Raw genomic sequence first — 18,593 nt, 5'->3', positions numbered from 1 at the left:
ATCATAGCAACCCATTGGTTATTTTTTCTACAGCAAACCATTTTGTAAAAACCAAAGTTTAATTATGGAACCAGAGATGATCAGTAAAGATCATTGACAAGAATCAATTAAAAATCTCCTTCCTCTATTCTCTTAGCTAGTCAGTTAAGTTTATTGTCACGTGTGCAGCAAAAAGCGTTTTTGTTGCGTGTTATCCAGTCAGCAGAAAGTCTCTCAACATTTACCAGTGTAGGACTAGTATAAACGAGTAGTTGACGGGCAGAGATAGACACACAATTCTGGAGTAATTCAGCAGGTCCGGCAGCATCTCTGGAGAAAATGGACAGGTGTGGATTACCGTAAGGCATAGAAGCAGAATTAGGCCATTCGGCTCATTGAGTCTACTCCGCTGTTCAATCATGGCTAATCTGTTTATCCATCTCAACCCCATTCTTCTGCCTTCGCCCCACAATCTTTGATATCCTTACAAATCAAGAACCCATCAATCTCCGCTTTAAAAATACTCAATGACTTGGCCTCCACTATAATCTGTGGCAATGAATTCCACTGGTTCACCATCCTTCACAGAGCCTGTTCATAGGTGGGAGGACTCTAGGGCGGCACAGTGGATAGAGCTGCTGCCTCACAGCACCAGAGGCCCACGTTCAATCCCAACCTGTATGTGTATGGAGTTTGCATATTCTCCCTGAGACTGTGGGTTTCCTCCCACACTCCAAAGACATGCAGATTCGTAGTTTAATTGGTCCTCTGTAGATTGTCCCAAGTGTGTAGGGTGTGGAAGCGAAGGTGGGATAACATATAACTAGTGAGAACAGGTGATCAATGGTTGGTGTGGTCTCGGTGGATCTGGATCCCGACCATCAGATATAACGGGGTCTCCAGATTCCATAAACCACCAAATTATAGTTTTCATTTATCACCATGGCAGTCGTACAGCGTGGAAACATGCCCCTTGGCCCAACCTGTCTATGCCAACCCAATGTGTCCCATCAACATTAGTCCCACTTGGCATTTGGCCCATATCCCTCCAAACCTATCCTATCCATATACTTGTCTAAATGTTTCTTAAATATTGCGATTGTACCCGACTCAACTACCTCCTTGGGCAACAATCCCAGCTTTGTCATGGTAGACAAAAGTGCTGGAGAAACTCAGCGGGTGCAGCAGCATCTATGGAGCGAAGGAATCCCAGCTTTGTCATGTTCCAGCTTTCTCCCTCCACAAACCCTACAACCAGTCTCAAGAAGGGCCCCGACCCGAAACATCACCCATCTGCGTTCTCCAGAGATGCTGCCTGATCTGCTGAGTTACTCCAGCACTTTGTCTATTTTGCAAACTAGCATTTGTAACGTTTTTGTAAACTAGCATTCCTCGTTTCCACAATCCAAGCTTATGTATATATCTCAAGTCCTTCATCCATGGAACATTTTAACAAGTTTCTCTACACATTCAAAGGAATACTGTAAGTTATACAATTCTCCATCACAGAGGGCAGATACCACCAGATACCCAGAGACAAGAAACACACAAATTTCTCAATAAAACTTTTATTTCACTTTGAACCGTCTTGCACGTTCTGGATTGACTTTCCTTGCAGTCCAATTATGGAAAAAGAAACTTACACAAAGCTAATCGTACATCAAAAAAAAAACAAATTTAATATGTTTGCTCTACGGTTCCACAATCATGCGTGCTGCAACAGTCACGGAAGTGAATGAAGGCAGAATACTGGTCAGTAAAGTAAAAACAAAGCAGAGAGGCAGCCATGGGATACACAGATGCAAGACAAGAGGCCGCTCCACGTTCACTACTAGAGGTCACCAAAAGTCAGGTAAAAGTAATTTCAATTGTTTTTTTTAAACATAGTGCACGGTACATGTTCCAGTGGACAAACAGACAAAAATGACCAACAGATGAGGGGTGCACGTCTGTGGAATGTGATCAGAGGAAAACAAAAAAAAAATCAGAAATGCTTTCTGCGACACTGATATTTTGTACATTCTCACCCAGTATGGTCCCCTCCCCTCTCCATTTCAGCCCTTTCTCCAACAATGCAGGTGAGTGTGCAGGTTAACAGAATTACAAAACCTCTAAGCTGACACTCCGGCTCTAGTGTGGAGTGCCGAGAAGCAAGCCCGAACAATGAATGCTGACAGAAAATCCCAGAGTCTGCACTTGGTGCCGAGAGGAGCAAAGAGGGGAGGCTAGTCTGGTGGAGGTAACGCCTGCTCTTGGGTACAACTTAAAGTTTTTAATAAATGGCATTACTCATAAAGATGTAGGAAATGATAAATTAAAAGGCATCATACAAAGCCCTTCCCCCCACCCCCCCCCCCCCAAAACCACGTCTGGGGAAATGTAGGTCCAAGGTGTCTCAAGCTAAGGTCTAGGCTGATGTAATTCATGTTAGAGAGATTTCTATTTTAGTATTGAAATACCAGAAATATATCTGCACAGTGATTAGAAAAGGTTGCAGGTTGTTGCTGCAGCTACCAGTTATTACCACAGGTGAGTAGACATTACAATTAGGAGAGCGCGAATGGATGGGAGGGGATGATGGTGAGGAGTGATTTGATACACACTCAGCAGTGTGGTGGTGGGGAAAGTGAGCGCAAGGAGATCAGAGGGAACAGGAAACTGAGCACCAAGCACACCTGATGTAGAATCGTGAACAGAGTCAGATTTGGAAGTGTGCCCTCACAAGGGTTTGTGTAGAAGAGCGGGAAGGGAAAGGGATGGTGATCCATTGAGATCACTGGGGTGATCGACATTCAGGCCTTTGCATAATAAAGTGGTCCCAGTGGCCTGCCTGACAGCAAAAGCTCACCAGCAATTAATTATTCAACCATCTTACTCCCATAATTAGAGAAAAGACCCCCTCTGCACCCCGTTCCCAGCGCCACGGGAGCTGTGAAGCCACCAACACAGGGATGGTAGTTTGCAGCACTGCTCCTCAAGAGCAGGGAGGGTGAGAGGGCAACGCGATTGTACATGGAGGAAACAAATGAGGAACGGCCAGTTTGGGAGGGATGTCGCCAAGTAGGAAAATGCAGAAAACTGAACCTACCTCTAGAGGGTAGATTTATTTAACAAGCAACAAGTCTCTCACCAAGCAGTGCTCCAAGCACCAACTGCTCCCTCTACTCCACCCTCACCGTCAACAGGCCAATTTTACCATCCGAAAGAAATTTTGATAACAACCACCTACCCAAAGAACTGCAAGAAGCAGGATAGCTTAGACTCTCCCCCCCACCCCCCCCCCCCCCACCCCAAGTTTGTGGGTGCATCAGGAAACAGGTGATCTGTGTAGGTGAACCCAGAGTTGATCCCAAGGGGATGGGGTGCAATACCTAAAATAAGTCAGTGAGAACCAAGAGGGGCAGTTTGGCAGACAGGAGGTGAAAGTGAATAAATGAAGGAAGCTTGCAGGCTTAGTTCTCCCCCTCGGCCTGCTCCACCTCTTCTCCCTGGTTGTCCGAGGTCCACAACTGCGGGAAGGAAACAGGGAACATGTTAGAGTCAAACAATATTCACAAACGAGGAGTGCAGATGTTGATTTACCAAGGAGAAAAGATACAAAGTGTTGGAGTAATTCAGCAGGTCAAGCATCATCTCTGGAGAACATGGATGGGCAATATTTTGGGTGGGAACCCTTCTTCAAACTTCCCAGTCTGAGGTCCCGACCTGAAATGTCACCTGTTCTTCACAGAGGCTGCCTGACCCGCTGAGTTACTCCAGCGTTTTGTGTCTTTTCAAGGAATGTTCAGACATAAACAGAAATTTCCCATTTCCAGCACGAGCAAGGAAACTACATCCATTCAGTGCTGACAGGGTTATTTCAGCAAATAAGCAAAAGGCCATTGTTTTAATGTGGGAGCAAGAACACCCTTCACCACACATCCTCCTCCACCACAGGTTTACCATGGCGAACTTATCATTGTAATAGCATACCTCACAACCAAGCAGCTACCTGGCTTTTAAGCCTCTCAAATGATTGACAGATTATTAAACACCCGAGTACCAGACCCTTCGACCAATGATGTCTGTGCCAACTATGATGCCAAATGAAACTCACCCCACTGCCTGCACACGATCCAAAGAACATAGAACAGGAATAGGCCCTTTGGCCCTAAATATCAATGCTGAACATAATGTCAAGCTATACTAATCTCATCTGCCTGCAAATGATTCATACCCCTCCACTCCCTGCAAATCCTTGTGCTTCCAAACACCACTATCGTATCTACCTCCACCACCATCCCTGATCTATATCCTTCCATTTCACTTTGTTGTTGCTCGGATACCTGAATTCAGCCTTTGAGCAGCTCTTCTTTTAATTTAGTTTCGAGATATAGCGTGGAAACATGCCTTTTGGCCCGCCGAGTTCGCGCCGACCAGCCCACCCATACACTAACACTATCCTACACACACTAAGAACAATTTACAATTTTACCAAGCCAATTAACCTACAAACCTGAACGTCTTTGGAGTGTGGGAGGAAACCGGAACACCCAGAGAAAACCCACATGAGTCTCGGGGAGAACGTACAAACTCCACACAGACAGCACCCGTAGTCAGAAGCAAACCCGTGTCTCTGGCGCTGTAAGGCAGCAACTCTAGCGCTGTGCCACCATGCCGCCACGGTGTCTGACAACTGTCAATAGACAATAAGTGCAGGAGTAGGCCATTTGGCCCTTCGAGTCAGCACCGCCATTCAATATGATCATGGCTGATCATCCCCAATCAGTACCCCGTTCCTGCCTTCTCCCCATATCCCTTGACTCCGCTATTTTTAAGAGCCCTATCTAGCTCTCTCTTGAAAGCATTCAGAGAACCTGCCTCCACCGCCCTCTGAGGCAGAGAATTCCACAGACTCACCACTCTCTGTGAGAAAAAGTGTTTCCTCGTCTCCGTTCTAAATGGCTTACTCCTTATTCTTAAACTGTGGCCCCTGTCTTTGCCTTGTTGCCAGTGAACATAACCCAACACGTACAACTTTGTCATGGCGTCAACCTGGTCCATCAACCACCACAGTTAAACCTTTAAAACCAGTGCTTCCATCCTTAGGCACTCAGAATCATTGATCCAATGCCACAGCGCTCTATCATATTGCATCTTCCAAGCAATATTTAGGGCATTAAACTATTTCAGGTCAACCTCATTTGGCATAGACATTGTGGGCCGAAGAGCCTGTCCCTGTGCTGTATTGTTTTGTGTTCTATTTCCACACCCCCCCACCAATTCATGTTCACCGTTGCATCATCGATCACCGATTCCATTGTGTGGACAGCACAAAATAGCAGCGCAGTAATTAAGAGCAGAATAATGATAAACAAATTATCGCCATGTTAGAGCCATAGCAAAGTACTGTAATTACATGGGAGGAAAGAATGTAAAAGAATATGTTGAAAACACATATCCAACAGTTTTGCATGATAATCTCTGTCACACACAATGATTGTACTGTGGCCATTTAGTTCTTCATAACCCCTTTTGTTTTACTTGTCACATACCTGACCCACTGCCTTCACATTCCACATCTGCTTTAGACTTTAGAGATACAGTGTAAAAACAGGCCCTTCTGCACACTGAATTCGCACTGACCAGCGATCACCTCGTGCACTTGCACTATTCCAATCACGAGGAACAATTTACAATTTTACAGAAGCCAATTAACCTACAAATCTGTACATCATTGGATGTGTGGAAGCCGGAGTACCCGGAGAAAATCCACACAGCACACAGTCAGGAGCTCTGACACTGCAAGGCAGCAAATCAACCACTGTGCCACTGTGCTACCCCAGTTCTCCCATCTGTTCCCGCTATTTGGTTCAGTCTAGACCAGTGGTTCTCAACCTTTTTTCAGTGATGTACCCCCTGTGAAATGTTTTTTCAGCCAAGTACCCCCTAACCAGCGCAAAAATATAGGCCTACATATATGTAGGCCTATATTTTAAAATCTCACGTACCCCCTGGAGTGCCTTCACGTACCCCCAGGGGTACGCGTACCCCCATTTGAGAACCACTGGTCTAGGCAACAGGCCTTCTGTTCTTTCCCAGACACTTTCTCCACCGGCTCAAAATCTCTCACTTCTTAATGTTTTGCATTCTGATGAAAAGTTAACATGACAATATTTTAAAGGCACTTGGGCAGGTACTTAAATGAAATATAAATGTTTACAGGCCTAATGCAGGTAAATGGGATTAGCATAGACATTCACAGTCCACAAAGACAAGGAGCACCAAAATGCCACTTTTGTCCCATTTAGGGTGCACAGCGGTGCAGCTGGCAGGGCAGCTTCCTCACAGTTCCAGTGACCCAGGTTCCATCCTGACCTTGGGTGCTGTTGGTGTGGAGTTTGCACGTTCTCCCTGTGGTTTTCCTCCGGATGCTCTAGTTTCCTCCACATCCCAAAGACATGCATGTTTGTAGGCTAACTAGCCTCTGCAAATTGCCCCCTAGTGTGTAGGGAGTGGATGAGAAAGTGGGGCAACATAGAACTACTGTGAACGGGTGATCGATGGCTGGCATGGACCTGGTGGGCTGCAGGGCCTATTTCTAAGGTCAAATAAAACTAAAATTATGATTCTAATCCAAAATGTTAATTGGAAAAGCAAACCCCACAGAAGCTAAAAATCTGAAATAAAATCAGAAAATGCTGAAAATAAACAGGCCATCGACATGAAACGTTACTCTCCACAGTCATCTGCGAGTATTTTCAGTGTTTATTACACATTATTACAGTGCTAGTTTCCCTCCAACATTCAGAATTTTACTTTTAATTGGCTACTGCAGTCGGAGTCGACAGTCAACGCTGCCTTACATCAGAGTTGAAATATGCATAGAATACATGCAAGGGTTAGCGGGGGGAAAGGATTTAAGTACTAGGAATTTATACAATACATACAGTTAGGTTGTCTCGTAGTAACTGCATAATCAAGGTGCTGTCTTTGTATGACTCATCATTCAATGTGTCCAGTTCTGCAATTGCTTGTTCGAATGCCTACAACACAAGAGAATGATGATCGGTCATCCATCAACCAACAGATGTTGTGCCCCCCCCCCCCCCCCCCACCCAACATTATCAACAAATGTTACAGTGAAGCTTTCCACAGAGCCTGCTTTTGAACTGAATCAGTAGAAAACTGCTGGCAAACCAATAACACCACATTCACGGATATGAGCAAAGATGGACACTGGCGCAGCAGGTAGAGCTGCTCTCTTACAGCGCCAGAGACCAGAGTTCAATCCTGACCTCGAGTGCTGTCTGTGGAGTTCGCCCATTCTCCCTGCGACTGTGGGGTTCCTCCAGATGCTCTGGTTAACTTCCACATCCCCAAGACATGCGGGCTTGTAGGTTATTTGGCCTCTGTAAAACTGCCCCCTGGTGTGTAGGGAGTGGATAAGAAAGTGGGATCACACTGAAAGGGGAAGCGGGGCCCCGCTTCCCGTGTCCACATTAAGCTCATAAGAAAAATGTGACTGTAGTCAGTGAACAAGCTGATTAATTATAACCAGCCTCAGCAGCATTGTGTTGAGGCACAGTGGCTGAAACCTGGCAAGAAAACAGGGACAATTCTAGATTAGGTCTAGAAACGGTAGGGAGATGTCGGAAATGGTCCAGGTGAATTTGAGTGCCGATGGCAATTAGTGGTGAAATGGATGAAGTCAGTGAGTTCTGCATGGGTGCAGGAGGTAGCATCAATGCAGTCGCCAATGTAGCAGAGGTAGAGTTCGGGGAAAGGGCCACGGTACACCTCGAACAAGGATTCTTCAACACACCCTACAAAGAGGCAGATATAGCTGGGGCCCATGCATTGGATTTGGAGGAAATGGGAGGAGTCAAAGGAAAGGTTGATGAGGGTAAGGACCAGCTCTGTTAGGCGGAGGAGATAATTAGTAGACGGGGATTGGTTGGTTCTGCAGTCGAGAAACAAACGGAGGGCTTTAAGACCCTCGTGGTGGGGGGTGGAGGTGTAGAGTGACTGGACATCCATGGTGAAGATGAGGGGATGGGGGCCTGGAAAACGGAAGTCATGAAGGAGACGAAGAATGTGTGAGGTGTCTTGGACATAGATGGGGAGGGATATGACCCGGGGGGGGGGGGGGGGGGGGGGGGGGAAATAGGACGGAATCGAGGTATGTGGAAATAGGTTCGGTGGGACATGAACAAGCAGAAACAATGGGTCTGCCAGGACAGTCAGGTATGTGGATTTTGGGGAGAAGATAAAATCGGGCCATGCGGGGCCGGGGAACAATGAGGTTGTGAAATTCATTTTGCTTACAGGGTTCAGTAACTATCTTACTATACATAAACACAATCACACTTAGTGCTCGGACATGGGAATGGTAGATCATATTGAAGCAGTACACGAGAATCGCCAGGTTTCCGGTGCTATTTTATATGATTCAGGTAAAGTCTGAAGAAGGGTCCCAAGGATTACAATCAGTCTGATGAAAGGTCCCGACCCGAAACGTCACCTATCCATTTTGTCCAGAGATGCTGCCTGACTTGCTGCATTACTGCAGCACTTTGTGTCTATCTTTAAGACTTGCATTATTCTTTGTGATGGAGGAAGAAACAAATGTATCTAGTGGAGGTGAGGGGAGGAGATTCAAGCTGCAGGGTGTGGTGACACAAACATTGGCAGTAATGAATGGATCCGACTACAGCGCCAATCAATTTTTGCCACTCACCGTTTTTGCCAGTTGACACGCCTTATCAGGAGAGTTCAGGATCTCGTAATAGAACACGGAGAAGTTGAGGGCAAGGCCCAGGCGGATGGGATGTGTTGGCTGCATGTGAGCTTCACTGATTTCAAATGCTTCTTTGTAGGCATTTTGAGACTTATCCACCGTACCTTCAAAAGAAAAATGCTACTCTTAGTAATGGTAGATGGTTGTGCACACAAATCAGGTGGTGCCACAATATTCCATTCAGTTTACAAACAACTAATGGCATATAGAAACAAAGAACTGCAGATGCTGGTTAATACGCAAAACTGCTGGAATCACTTAGCGGGTCGGGCAGCATCACTGGAGATAAGGGATGGGTGACGTTTTGGGCCGGGACCTTTCTTCAGATTCCCCCCCACCTTCCCCCTGACACTCAGTCTGAAGTAGGTCCCGATCCAAAACGTCACCCATCCATGTTCTCCAGGGATACTGCTTGATCTGCTGAGTTACTCCATCACAGGAACAAGCCCTTAAGCTCAGAGTCCGTGTCGAACACAAGGCCAAGTTAAACTAATCTCCTCTGCCGTTCCTGTACGGCATTACGTTCCAGGCACCCACCACCCTCTGCATACCAAAAATCTGGATCCACACATCCCTATAATATTAAAAGTCTTCCTATTGTTTGTGTTTGTGCCCACGATGTGTCGCTGTGTCAATCTGGTTTTCCTATCTTCTTCCAAATGTTAGGCCACAGCCTTCCCAATTTCACACATCCTAATCACATTTTTCCCATTGTGGCGATAAACTTCTTCCCGTCGTATTCCCACATATATTGGGAATTGCGTTGGGGAAACGGGTGAGTGGTGGATTCTTGCGTTGGAGGAGGGGACCCAATGGATCTGCAATTGGTCTAGTCTCCTTTAAAATTTCCCCTCTCACCTTAAACCTATGCTCTTTGACATTTTCACCTTGGGGAAAAAAGTTCTGCCCATCTACACCACTCATAACTTTATATATCAATCCGGTCTCCCATCAACCTCCAACTTTGTAGAGAAAACAATCCAAGTTTGTCCAACTTAATACCCATAATCTAGGGGGGGGGGGGGGGGGGGGGGGGGGAGAGAGAAACGACCTACTTGTGCAGGCAATAAAATAGAACCAGATAAACCTTTGAAAACACCATCAACAAAGATCACATCCAAAAATACAAACATGTTTTTAATTTGTTTAACAAGCTGCTCTTTTGGTCCCTAGAGAAATCAGGAATCTTTCATGTTCATGTTTTTGCAATGGTTTGTAATCTTCTAATATGTTACAGACCCGTTGGTGGGAGATGGAAAGATGGATATACAGATAAAGGATCCAAAACAGCAGCTTGCCCAAACTGGAGGATTCCTGTATGAAAGAACATAACAAATCTCAATTAAGTTCTAAATTTTTCAAACATACTCTTCTTCTTGTCCTCGCTTGCAACTTCGGATAGGTATCTGTAGTAATCTCCCTTCATTTTCAGGTAGAAGACCTCGCTCTCAGAAGTGGATGCTTTTTTGATAAGATAATCATCCAGAAGGCCCTGAAGTAAAACATAGAGAAGAGACCTTGGATACTGTGCAATAATTCAACAATTTGATCTCTAGTTTATACAGGAATACAGGATACAGGATGGAAACATGCCCTTCGGCCCACCGAGTCCATATTGACCACCAAATACCCGCTCACACTAGTTTCATGTTATCCCACTTCATATTAAGGGCAATTTACAGAAGACAAATAACTCAAAAACGATCACATCTTTGGAATGTGGGAGGAAACAGGAGCATCCAGAGGAAACCATGTGTTCGCAGGGAGAACATGCAAATGCTACTCAGACAGGATCAAACATGGGCGCCTGGCGCTGTAAGGCAGTGGCTCGATTGTTTTATTTCATTAAATTATTGGTTCAGCTTGGGACAAGTGGAAGAGTATGGCCCCAAATCCCTGCACCCAACGTAATGCACTGGTATGGTTACACTATAATTGGAGTACTAAGCATCACAGCTCAGAGTGATGATAAAAAGTTTCATACAACCCTCAAGAGAAAAAAAATTAAATGATTGATTAATCGTCTTGCTATTACCCTGTTGCAAGAATTGCAGAGGCAATTCTACAGGAGATAATTCACAATATGCAATGCTGGGAATGGAGGAATAGGGATGACGTAGAGATGATAACAAGCTTCTTAGGAATAAACATCACCAGTCACAACGAAATAATAGTCAAGAAAGCACGCAAATGCCTGTTTCCTTAGAAGGCTCAGGAAGTTTGGCATGTTCCCAACAACCCGCACCAGTTTCTACAGATGTGACACAGAAAGCATTTTATTGAAGGTAGACACAAAATGCTGGAGTAACTCAGCGGGCGAGGCAGCATCTCTGGAGAGAAGGAATGGACGACGTTTTGGGTCGAGACTCTTCTTCAGACTCATGTCAGGGGAGGGGCCGGACAAAGATAGAATGTAGTTGGAGACAATAAGACTAGTGGGAAAACTGGGAAGGGGGAGGGGATGGAGAGAGAAAGCAAGGGGTATATGAGGTTAGAGAAGTCAATGTTCATGCTGCTGGGGTGTAAACTACAAAAGCAAAATATGAGGTGCTGTTCCTCCAATTTGTGCAGAAAGGTCAGATTAGGAATGGGAGGGAGAGTTGAGAGGCTGAGCCACCGGGAGATCAGGTAAGTTAAGACGGACTGAGCGACTGTTCAGTGAAACGATCACCGAGTCTGCGCTGGTCTCGCCGATGTAGAGAAGTTGACACCTGGAACAGCAGATACAGTAGATGAGGTTGGAGGAGGTGCAAGTGAACCTCTGCCTCACCTGGAAAGATTGTTTGAGTCCTTGGGTGGAGTCAAGGGGGGAGGTAAAGGGACAGGCGTTGCATCTCCTGCGGTTGCAGGGGAAAGTATCTGGAGGGGGTGGTTTGGGTGGGAAGGGACGAGTTGACCATGGAATTTCGGAGGGAATGGTCTCTGCGGAAAGCAGAAAGGGGTGGAGATGGGAAGATGTGGTCAGTAGTGGGATCTTGTTGGAGGTGGCGAAAATGTTGGAGGATTATATGCTGTAATATTAATCTTAATTTTATTGAAATGTATCACAGCATGATTTGGGAACAGCTCCAATCAAGACTGCTAAGAACAGCAGGGAATTGTGGATGTAGCTCAGACCATCATGCAAACCAACCTCCCTGCCATTGACTCCATCTACACTTCACGTGGCCTCGGCAAGGCCACCAGCATAATCAAGGACAAGTTGCACCCCAGACACTCTTCTCCACTCTCCCATCAGTCAAGAGGCAAAGCTCATTCCTCCAAATTTATGGGCAGTTATTTCCCCAGCTGTTATCGGGCAACCGAACCATCCTCTCACCGGCTAATGTGTGGTCCTGACCTCCCTTCAATCTCATTGGAGACCTTTGAACCATCTTAAACTATCTTGCACATATTGTTTATAGTGTACTATGTTTACATATTCTGTTGTGCTGCAGCAAGTAAGAATTGAATTGTTCTATCTGGGACATATCACAATAAAACACTTCAGTTTAGTTTAGAGATACAGCGCGAAAACAGGCCCTTTGGCCCACCGGGTTCGCGCTGATCAGCAATTCCCGCACATTAACATTATCCAATACCCACTAGGGACAATTTTTACATTTACCATGCACATGTAGCTTTCTATATTCTATGATGCAATTTATTATTTTTGCACCGTATTCATCCTCAGCCAAGCAATCCATTTAGTCAATCCTTTCACTACTGTGTTTTTTTAAACATTAATGAATTATTTGGGCTGTGGGCAGGTGTTATAGACCTGCACGGGTAGGTAGATGCTCCCGCCCCCACGAGTCTCTGGCAGATGGGGCTCGTCAGCCTGAGAAGGCAGTCCATCTAGGAGAGGGAAAACTCTGATTTAAAACCTCCACTGCCTTGTGGCCATATCCAGTCGTGGAAAAGGCTCCAGAAGTAAACCTCAAGAAAATCCAGAGTCGGAGCCCCTAAGGCAGTTGGTCGTTGTCGACAACCTCGCTCTGGCAGCTCCTGCGACGGCGCTGGTGCCAAACTGTAACGGCCCTGCTGTTCCTTTGGATCGATCGGCAACGTGGAGAGGGGGGACGTGCTCCATGGCCAACAGCCTGTCCTCCATATGACATCGCCCAGGCTTGCATCCGACCAGGATGCGTCACCCATGGTCAGTTATGACCGAGAGGGGCCTACTGAATGAATTATACCAGCAATATTAACTTTAATGATTTGCAATTATAGAATTCCAAATCATTGGAATGATTTAGAATCTCGGTAGTTCAATAATTATATGTAGCTGACTACACTTGCAGTTAAATTATTTAAGTTTACAACAATAAATCTTACTAGCCACTCCTACGGAAGGAATGCAGTTGGGTGTAAAAAAGTAGCATTCCTGTGAGTGGATGGGTCCTGTGCTGACATTTTCACTTCAGAGCAATGGTTCAATGGGAGGTCATGTTGCAATTGTAGAAGACATTGATGAGACCGCATTTAGAATATTGTGTTCAGTTCTGGGCACCATGTTATAGGAAAGGTATTGTCACGCTTGAAAGGGTTCAGAAAAGATTTACAAGGATGTTGCCAGGACTAGAGGGTGTGAGCTATAGGGAGAGGTTGAGTAGGCTGAGTCTCTATTCCATTGAGCACAGGAGAATGAGGGGAGATCTTATAGAGGTGTACAAAATCATGAGATGAATAGATCGGGTAAATTGCACAGAATCTTTTACCCAGAGTAGGGGAATCGAGGACCAGAGGACATAGGTTCAAGGTGAAGGGGAAAACATTTAATAGGAACCCGAGGGGTAACTTTTTCACAGAAAGGGTGGTGGGTGTATGGAAGAAGCTGCCAGAGGAGGCAGTTGAGGCTGAGATTATCCCATCGTTTATGAAACAGTTGGGCAGGTTCATGGATAGGACAGGTTTGGAGGGTTATGGACCAAGCGCAGGCAAGTGGGACTAGGATAGATGGGACATTGTTGGCCGGTGTGGGGGAGTTGTGCCGAAGGGCCTGTCTCCACACTGTATTACCCTATGACCAAGTTATTTTGGACTGAAACACAGAGCGCTGCCTCAAAGTGCTATTATATCTATTATATAGAGGAGGCACGGTGGCACAGTGGTAGAGTCGCTACCTTAAAGCACAGACCTGGATTCAATCCTGGCTATGGGTGCTGTTTGTACGGAGTTTGTACATTTTCCCCACGACTGCATGGATTTTCTCCAGGTGCTCCCACACTTCCCTCCCACACTCCAAAGATGTACACGTTTGTAGATTAATTGGCTTTGGTTGTAAATTGTCCCTAGTGTGTAGGATAGTGCCAGTACACAGGGATTGCTGGTCGGTGCAGACGCGGTGGGCCAAAGGGCCCGTTTCTGCATTGTATATCTAAACTAAACTAAAATCTTCTGCTGCACCATGAATAACAGGAGCCAGAAAGTATGCAGAAGTCTCTCCCAATTAGCATGACAGCTAAGGCATGCTGGCTGCATACTTGCCTCTGCACCAGTAAAGCTGTGGGCTGTAGATCCATTCTGGATGATCAATGCCTATATCCAGCCTGTCAGAGCAGTGCTTTAGTGAAGGAGGGGCCAGCAACCAGACAAAGAGCTAAGCTGTGATCCCTACCACATTCTCAAAAGAAAAACTCCACTGCATTAATTCAAAGGGGAGAAGAGCTCTTGGCTTCCTGGGACCCTGTGTTTCCCAATCGACGCCAATAAAACTACCAGTGGTGTTTGTGGAAACTTGCTGTGCACAAATTGTCTGCACTATCTGCAATAGAATATGAAAAGCTATTGTGGATGAAAAGCACATTTTAAAATCCTGAGATATATTTTAGAAATTTACTTTCTTCTGTGTTTTAATGACGATTGACTGCATCCATTAGCATCACAGGGCAGTTAATTTCAAATCAATAAATTGGCATCAAAGCAAAACTCTTCTGTGGAATCCCTCTGGTTATCACTCTTCAGTCAAGAAACAGAGGCCATGGGCTCAGAATAAAAGAATTTACCTTTAGAAAGTAGATGAGGAGGAATTTCTTTAATCAGAGGGTGGTGAATCTGTGGAATTCATAGCCACAGACGGCTGCGGAGGCCGTCAATAGGCATTTTTTAAGGCAGAGATTGACAGATTCTTGATTAGTAAGGGTGTCATGGGTTATGAGGAGAATGGGTTGAGAGGGAAAGATAGATCAGCCATGATAGAATGGTGGAGTGGACTTGTAGGGACAAATGGCCTAATTCTGCTCCTAGAATTGTAATTTGGCCTTGAGTGGGGCATTTACAGAAGAGAAAAATAAAAATATAGTAGCCTGTACAAATAACGATCAATCACATACCAGAACATCATTGCAGATATCCTGAAGCTCCTTCTCAATCCTCTCTCGGTAAGATTTTACCATCTGCAGCTTCTTATCGCTATTGTCGTCTTTCTGCTCGATGCTGGAGATGACACGCCAGGAGGAGCGGCGGGTGCCGACCACATTCTTGTAGGCGACGGAGAGCAGGTTCCGCTCCTCGTTTGAGAGCTCTTCGCCTTTTTCCGCAACGGCTTTCATGGCGGCCGCCATATCGTCATAGCGCTCCATCTGCTCGGCGAACTTTGCTTTCTCAACCAGCTCAGCTTTCTCCATTTTTAATGCTGTACAAACACAACAAATTATCCCCATAATTATCACAGAAATGTGCTGTCCTTAGTTTCCATTTTCACATTACAACCATGATAAAGCCAATCTGGAGAATGTGCAGGAAGAAACCATACAAGGTTCAAGTGTTTAAATGTCATATGTACTGACAATGGAGCAATTAAATTATTACTTGCACCAGCGCAACAGGCCTGTAAACAATACAGATAATAAACAAAAATAACTCCAGTACGTGCAAAAAATCTATAGTCCTTAGGGCAACCAAAGGCAGTCCATAGCTCACAGTTGAGGTTAGTGTTGTGCCGTGTTCAAGAGCCTGATGGATGTTGAAACAAAGCTATTCTTGAACCTGGTAGTCAGTTTTCAAACTCCTGTGCCTTCTTTCCAATGGTAGAAGTAAAATGAGAGTGTGGCCATGGTTGTGTGGATCACTGATGATACTGGATTTCTCTTTAATTATGAGTGGCATAAACAATGTAGATGATTTTTTCACAGGGATGAAAATGTCAAATAGTAGAGGGCACTGCTTTAAGGTGCTGGGGGAGAGTTTAAAGGAGATTTGAAAGATATTTCTTTCCTCAGTGGTAGATGCCTGGAATATGATGCAAGAGGTGGTGGAAGCTGATAAGAAAGCAATGTTTAAGAAGTATTTAGATAGATCATGAACAGGCAGGAAATGGGGGGAGGATATGGATCAAGTGCAGGCAGATGGGGTTAAAACAGGCACTTTAGTCAACATGCTTTCTGTGTTGTACTGTTCTACACATATGTATGATAGAAATGTGTTATGCCCACCAAGAAAGATGTAATACGATAAAACTTTATTCGTCCTTGGAGGGAAATTGGTTTGCCGACAGTCACAACACACAAGGTACACAAAAACCTGAGATTAAAAAAGTGAAAGCAAAAAGACAAGCAAGTGATGGCTGGCTGCCATGTGCACAGTGCCTTCACCGGGACAAATGAACAAACAAACACAGACTTATCCCCTGGGCAGTGGATTCTAAACTAGAGTCCCCAGCCCAACCCACACCGGGTTCCCCTTTGTTCTCCCACCGTCCCTCACAGCGATCCCCCCCACGCGAGGTCCACATTGTTCTTCACAGTAGTCTCCCACACAAGGTCCCCAATATCACCCCCCCCCACCCCTCACGTTGCCGCCGAGGCTCACATCGCAGCCACCACTGAGTCTCCTTCTGCCCATACATGCCTCGCCTCCCGGCTTCTCCTCAGTCCCCTGGAAGGTCTGTGGGGCGAGTCGGGCCCACCGGGGCATGTTCCAGTCTTTGGTCGTCATTGCCCCGGTTGTTCGGCGGGTGAATCGGGCCCGCGTGGCTTCCCGGGACACTCCCGCCGCATAAAGGTATATTTCCGCCACCTCCAACGTGACCCCACCACTCGCCACATCTTCCCATCTCCCCCCATGTCTGCCTTCCGCAAAGACCGCTCCCTCCGCAACTCCCTCGTCAATTCTTCCCTTCCCTCCCGCACCACCCCCTCCCCGGGCACTTTCCGTTGCAACCGCAAGAAATGCAACACCTGTCCCTTCACCTCCCCCCTCGACTCCATTCAAGGTCCCAAGCAGTCGTTCCAGGTGCGACAAAGGTTCACCTGTATCTCCTCCAACCTCATCTACTGCATCCGCTGCTCTAGATGTCAGCTGATTTACATCGGTGAGGCCAAGCGTAGGTTGGGCGATCGTTTCGCCGAACACCTCCGCTCAGTCCGCAATAACCTACCTGACCTCCCGGTGGCTCAGCACTTCAACTCCCCCTCCCATTCCCAATCCGACCTCTCTGTCCTGGGTCTCCTCCATTGCCAGAGTGAGCAACAGCGGAAATTGGAGGAACAGCACCTCATATTCCGTCTGGGGACCTTGCGTCCTTATGGCATTAACATTGAATTCTCCCAATTTGGCTAGCCCGTGCTGTCTCCTCCCCTTCCTTAACCCTCTAGCTGTCTCCTCCCACCCTCCCATCCGCCCGCCCTCGGGCTCCTCCTCCTCCTCTTTTCCTTCTTTCTTTCCCCACCCCCCATCAGTCTGAAGAAGGGTTTCGGCCCAAAACGTCGCCTATTTCCTTCGCTCCATAGATGCTGCAGCACCCGCTGAGTTTCCCCAGCAATTTTGTGTACCTAAGGTATATTGAGCTGGGTTAACTAGGGCTTAGTTTGCAAATTAAGCTTGACCTGGTCTTCCAAATGAGTGTAGGATTCAATAAGATTGCGTAAAGATGTCCACACTAGTCATAAATACAAGATAGTCACTATAAATCCAGAGGAGGAATTTAGAAGATGTATTAGTAGGTCAAATATGGATTGGATGGATAGACAGGCTGAGATTAAGACTTACGTGGAGTGTGAACACCAGAAAAAACATTGACCTAAATATCTTGTTTCTGCTGCGAAAAATATATAAATACTCACAGGTGGATCAAATGGTTTAAAGACTTTATATCATTGCATTTATATAGACCATTATTTCTAAGCTGTCAATCAATACACTTGTTCACAAACTAAATATGTGAAATAGAAATCAGCTCACAAACAGCAATGCTTCCAGTTTCAGATGTAGCATGTACTTGTAACTGCAGTTAAATCACATTTTTATCTAATAATTACAGCGGTCACGGTGGCGCAGCACTAGAGTTGCTGCCTTACAGCGAATGCAGCGCCAGAGACCAGGGTGCATTGCCAACTATGGGTGTACAGAGTTTGTACGTTCTGCCCGTGACCACCGAGATCTTCAGTTTCCTCCCACACTCCACAAAGACGTGTAGGTTTGTAGGTTAATTGGCTTGGTAAATGTAAAAATTGTCCCTCGTGGGCGTATGATAGTGTTAATGTGCGGGGATCGCTGATCGGCGTGGACCCGGTGGGTCGAAGGGCCTGTTTCCGAACTGTACCTGCAAACTAAACTAAATTACGATAAGGACCTTGATGTCAACATTGCAACTAAGAGCTACAACCAAATTAAAGTTGTCTCCATGCATTTGAAGTCAAGACAAACATCAGGCAAACTGCATCAGCTTGGCAGAAAAGATACAGCATGGATACAGGCCCTTCGGCCCACCGACACAACGTCAACCATCAATCACCCATTCACATTAGTTCCATGTTATCCCACTTCCTCATCCACTCTCTACACACAGGGACAACTTTACAGAAGACAATCAACCTACAAACCCACATGTCCTTGGGATGCGGGAGGAAACCAG

General features: G+C 45.9%; 1 protein-coding gene across 2 annotated transcripts in view; it reads right to left on the bottom strand.

Moving 5' to 3' along the window:
• Window positions 1-1,531: 1,531 nt before the first annotated feature.
• Window positions 1,532-18,593, bottom strand: part of LOC116986294 (14-3-3 protein beta/alpha-like) — a 29,853-nt gene continuing 12,791 nt past the window's right edge. For both annotated transcript variants that reach the window (XM_033041682.1, XM_033041681.1), the window contains exons 2-6: window positions 15,073-15,374; window positions 10,127-10,250; window positions 8,699-8,862; window positions 6,909-7,004; window positions 1,532-3,488 (exon numbers count right to left, since the gene is read on the bottom strand). In XM_033041682.1, coding sequence (XP_032897573.1) covers window positions 3,432-3,488; window positions 6,909-7,004; window positions 8,699-8,862; window positions 10,127-10,250; window positions 15,073-15,366 — 735 coding nt within the window. In that variant the 5' untranslated portion in view covers window positions 15,367-15,374 and the 3' untranslated portion in view covers window positions 1,532-3,431. The remainder of the gene's footprint in view (window positions 3,489-6,908; window positions 7,005-8,698; window positions 8,863-10,126; window positions 10,251-15,072; window positions 15,375-18,593) is intronic.

This window comes from Amblyraja radiata, chromosome 23 (assembly GCF_010909765.2).
Source record: "Amblyraja radiata isolate CabotCenter1 chromosome 23, sAmbRad1.1.pri, whole genome shotgun sequence".
Taxonomy (NCBI): domain Eukaryota; kingdom Metazoa; phylum Chordata; class Chondrichthyes; order Rajiformes; family Rajidae; genus Amblyraja; species Amblyraja radiata.
Note: the sequence above shows the minus strand (reverse complement) of the source record. Positions and strands in the feature narration are given on the sequence as shown.